The sequence below is a fragment of the Clupea harengus genome, chromosome 9 (genome assembly GCF_900700415.2).
Source record: "Clupea harengus chromosome 9, Ch_v2.0.2, whole genome shotgun sequence".
In the NCBI taxonomy this organism is placed as follows: domain Eukaryota; kingdom Metazoa; phylum Chordata; class Actinopteri; order Clupeiformes; family Clupeidae; genus Clupea; species Clupea harengus.
In genome coordinates, this window is record NC_045160.1 from 28,960,663 (window position 1) to 28,965,662 (window position 5,000).

At 52.6% G+C, this 5,000-nt stretch overlaps 2 protein-coding genes across 2 annotated transcripts in view; both read right to left on the minus strand.

Moving 5' to 3' along the window:
* Positions 1 to 3,456, minus strand: part of LOC105890576 (eukaryotic translation initiation factor 4 gamma 1) — a 33,096-nt gene extending 29,640 nt beyond the window's left edge. The window contains exons 1-3 of the mRNA XM_031574060.1: positions 2,697 to 3,456; positions 2,427 to 2,515; positions 1,209 to 1,806 (exon numbers count right to left, since the gene is read on the minus strand). Coding sequence (XP_031429920.1) covers positions 1,209 to 1,806; positions 2,427 to 2,515; positions 2,697 to 3,405 — 1,396 coding nt within the window. The 5' untranslated portion in view covers positions 3,406 to 3,456. The remainder of the gene's footprint in view (positions 1 to 1,208; positions 1,807 to 2,426; positions 2,516 to 2,696) is intronic.
* Positions 3,457 to 3,481: 25 nt separating this feature from the next.
* Positions 3,482 to 5,000, minus strand: part of LOC105890577 (eukaryotic translation initiation factor 4 gamma 1-like) — a gene marked incomplete at its 3' end in the record, with an annotated part of 24,217 nt that continues 22,698 nt past the window's right edge. The window contains exons 9-10 of the mRNA XM_031574059.1: positions 4,405 to 4,489; positions 3,482 to 3,870 (exon numbers count right to left, since the gene is read on the minus strand). Of these exons, the coding sequence (XP_031429919.1) occupies positions 3,482 to 3,870; positions 4,405 to 4,489 (474 nt within the window). The remainder of the gene's footprint in view (positions 3,871 to 4,404; positions 4,490 to 5,000) is intronic.

Consider the following 5,000-nt stretch of genomic DNA (forward strand, 5'->3'; position numbering starts at 1 on the left):
CACACACACACAACTTGAGTGTATATTTACACTTGAGAATGAGAATAAAATAAAATCACATTTAGGATAACAGCCTTCTTCCCGTGGCGTGAAATTTGCTTAGGTCCTAGCTGTGACAACGCGATTACAGGTGGCAAAATGGCATCACGGGAGGAAGTTAAAGAGAAACGGTCATCTGGAGAGTTTTTAAAACGATACTAAACGAAGGGAAATCTACTGTATGGAGATATTTCTGCTTAGTAGTCGACGCGGATTCTAATGAGGCTGTTGGATATGTCCAATGTAAGAAGTGTGAAGTTTTAATGAAATATGATTGATGCAATCCTCTGTCTCCACAACAACATGGATTAAACCTCGATGGTTGGACTATGTAGATAGTTTTTCGAGAAAAAAAAAGATCTTCAATGGTAAGACTTGTCTGTTGTGCCTCCTTTGGTTTAGCATATAACGTGAGTTTTATTAAGGCATAGCGTGTGTAATGTGTGGGCTATTTCATTCCGTTTGTTAACCTGCCGTTTGTTTCCTGCTGTCTGTCTCTGACCGTAGTTGGAGATTGCAGGGGAGACTAGTATTACATGTTTTTAACTTTGCGATTAATTCCCTTTCCTTTCCATCTGCTGCTGGTTAGTAAATAAATGCCCACTGTATTCTTTCTGAGGAGTTATTCTTCACACACTGGTTAACACTGTTACAGCACATACGTGTTTGGCTCATATCGCTAAATCCAAACTATTCTTAAGCATCACCATTCTCTCTCTCTAGCACACCCACCCTGTACGTGCTGCTCTTAAAGGAGCCGCACCATTTTACAACACGTTCTTGCAATGTGAATCATTTAATTTAAATATGCTTATTGGCCTTCTTGTGTGCGCTTGTGCGTTTAACAGCGCATGTTTGTGTAAGCGAGCATTTATCTGTTGATGCCCGAGTTTAATAGAGCCAGGTTTTCATAAAAAAACACGTACCTAAATGTGGCATTAGTATGAACAGTTGAGAAATTGATTCCGTCGGGCTCGGTTCGGGTTCGGGAAAAAATATTTGAATGGCTGTCGGACTCGGGCCGGGCTCGGTTACTACTCTGTAGGACGCGGGTCGGACAGAAAAATACGGCCCGATCCATGCTCTAGTGTGTGTGTGAGTGTGTGTGTTTGTGTGTGTGTGGGCACTGGGTATGGTGTGTGACGCCGTGAGTGTGTGTGAGTGTGTACCTTCTTTGTACTGGTATTTCGGTTCAGTAGGCGTGGCCGGGGCCGGAGAAGAACGCTGTGGTTGGATGGCCTCAGTGGGCGTGGCCTGAGAGGAGCTCTGTGATTGGATGGCCTCGGTGGGCGTGGCCCGAGAGGAGCTCTGTGATTGGATGTTCTCGGTAGGCGTGGCCGGGGCCGGAGAAGAACGCTGTGGTCGGATGTTCTCGGTGGGCGTGGCCCGAGAGGAGCTCTGTGATTGGATGGCCTCGGTGGGCGTGGCCTGAGAGGAGCTCTGTGATTGGATGGCCTCGGTGGGCGTGGCCCGAGAGGAGCTCTGTGATTGGATGTTCTCGGTAGGCGTGGCCGGGGCCGGAGAAGAACGCTGTGGTCGGATGTTCTCGGTGGGCGTGGCCCGAGAGGAGCTCTGTGATTGGATGTTCTCGGTGGGCGTGGCCCGAGAGGAGCTCTGTGATTGGATGTTGGCAGCATCCAGCTTGTCCTCTTTCTCCTCCCATGTCTCTTCAGCGTCCTCAGTGGGCGGGGCTATATGTAGGACCTCCTTCTTAGGGGGTGGGGCAGTGGGCGTGGTCTTCTCCGGCTCAGGTGGAGTTGGCACTGTCTGGGTGGGGCAAGGAAGGACACACACACACACACACGCAAGTTACACACAGGTACACACACACACACACACACAGGTACACACACACACACACACACTTAAGTTACACACAGGTACACACACACACACACACACACACAGGTACACACACGCAAGTTACACACAGGTACACACACACACACACACACACACACACACACACAGGTACACACACACACACTTAAGTTACACACAGGTACACACACACACACAGGTACACACACGCAAGTTACACACAGGTACACACACACACACACACACACACACACAGGTACACACACACACGCAAGTTACACACAGGTACACACACACACGCAAGTTACACACAGGTAGACACGTACGGACACGGACGCACACACACAGAGGTCGCCGCGCATGCACACACACATACGCACACACACGTACACACACACACACACACACACACACACACACACACACACACACACACGTGTACGCACGCACAGGTTCACACGCACGCACACACACAGGTACACACGCAAGTACTCATGAACGCACACGTACGCACGCACGCACAGGTACACACGCACACACACACACACGCACACACACACACTCACCTCTTTAAAGGCATCTAGAAGGTCTCCCAGCATCTCCTTTTTGTTGAGCTCCTTCATCTTCCTCTTCTTCTTTGGCACAGAAATAGCAGCTGTGAACACACACACACACACACACACACACACACACACACACACACACACACACACACACTATTAATGAGGCTCTCACATGTTTAAAACCTTCAGACAATCTCACAGTTAGCATAACCAGTTACAACACACACACACACACACACACACACACACACACACACACACACACACACACACCTTGCATAGTGCTTTCAGGAGCAGGGGGACGGGACTCTTCCCTCTCCTCGGCTGGGGCAGTAGTAACAGGTGCAGGTGTTGCCGTGGCGGCAGTGACATCTGATGGGATGTCCATGGCAACCGTCAGAGGTGTGTCTTTAGCAACAGGAGGAGGATTGGCCTCGGCAACCGTTGCCTGGACGACTGGCTCAGGGGTTGGTCCAGGAACTGATGCAGGACTGGCACCGGTGTCTGCCTTACTGGCCAGCTCTGTGACGGAAGACATCTTAGCACCTGAGACGGGAGCCTTGGCAACAGGCTCAGGCGTCTCCTTGGCAACCGCTGCAGGTGTCTCCTTGACAAAGGGAACAGATACCTCCATGACGATCGGTGCAGGCATCTCCTTGACGACGGGAGCAGGGGCCTTCTTGACGATGGAAGCAAGAGATTCTTTGACAGCTGGTGCCTCCTTGACGACGGGAGCAGGGGCCTCCTTGACGACGGGAGCAGGGGCCTCCTTGACGACGGGAGCAGGGCCTTCCTTGACGACGGGAGCAGGGGCCTCCTTCACGACGGGAGCAGGGGCCTCCTTGACGACGGGAGCAGGGGCCTCCTTCACGACGGGAGCAGGGCCCTCCTTGACGACGGGAGCAGGGCCCTCCTTGACGACGGGAGCAGGGGCCTTCTTGACGATGGAAGCAAGAGATTCTTTGACAGCTGGTGAGGGCATCTCCTTGGCGGCCTCGCTGGGTTTGCCCTTGGCCGCGGGGGCGGGGCGGGGGTGGGGCGGGGGTGGGGGTGGGGGCGGGGGTGGGGGTGTGTGTGTGTGTGTGTGCGGGGGCCTCTGCAGTGGGCATGGGGGCCTCTCTCTGAGTGTCAGGCTCGGCGATGGGGCTGATGTGTGCGCTGCCCCCTGCAGTCAGCCCGTTGTACTGCAGCTCTTCTGGCTGCACAATGGGAGACTCCAGTGGCACCAACGCCTCTTTCTTCATCGCCGGGGGCAACGCCTCTTTCTTCATCGCCGGGGGCAACGCCTCTTTCTTCACGGCCGGGGGAGGGGCATCCACCGTGTCACTGATGGGGCTGGTTGGGGGTGGGGTGGGCGGAGCTACTGGCTGTTGGTCCTCCCCAGGGGGGATGGGCACTTCCTGTGGGAGGGGCATTTGCCGAGGGGGCGGAGACTTCCCTTTGGACTCTGAGGAAAAGCGGAACAGAGGGTTAGCGTCTAGCGACTTTAGCTTGGTGATACACATACACAATATGAACACACAACACACAGAAAATACACAGTCTTCAGGGTTTAGTGACGTATGTGTGTGTGTGTGTGTGTGACTGCGGATGTATGTGTGTGTGTGTCTGTGTGCGAGTGTGTCTGCGTGCTAGTGTGCGCGCGTGCGTGTGTGTGAGTGTTTAAGTGTTTGCGCGCGTGTGTGCGTGTGTATGTGTGTGAGTGTTTGTGCGTGTGTGCGTAACCACCAGTCCTGGCTGGCGTTTTTGAAGTATGCATCTTAATGCCTAGTGAATGCCTGCGTGTGTGTGTGTGTGTGTGCGTGTGTATGTGTGTGTGTGTGTGTGTGTGTGTATGCACGTGAAAGTCAAGAAACTAAAGTAATTGGTTCTGACTGATATTTTTAGTACGCCTGGAAGCATGTGCATACGTGCGTGTGCGTGTGTGTGTGTGTGTATGTGTGTGTGTGTGTGTGTTCTACACACACACACACACACTCACCTGTTCTGGGTGCCACGGCGGCAGGTGGAGTGTTCTCACCGTTGGCATGGGAACCGGCTACCCCCTCTGGGACTGACATGGCAGACTGGGGAAGAGAAGGAGGATAGAGTCAACACACACACACACACACACACACACACACACACATACACTTAACCTACTTCAACACACACACACTTAACTTACTTCAACACACACACTCACACACACACTTAACCTACTTGAACACACACACACACACCTGCTTCAACACACACACACACACACATAAACCTGCTTCAACACACACACACACACACATAAACCTGCTTCAACACACACACTAACACACACACACACACACACACATAAACCTACCTCAACACACACACTTGCAAATAAACCTACTTCAACACACACACATACACTCACAGATAAACCTTCAACACACACACCTGTGGGGAGTGGGAGTGCAGGCTGTTGTGTGTGTGTGTGTGTGTGTGTGTTACCTGTGGGGAGTGGGAGTGCAGGCTGTTGTGTGTGTGTGTGTGTGTGTGTTACCTGTGGGGAGTGGGAGTGCAGGTTGTTGTGTGTGTGTGTGTGTGTGTGTGTGTGTG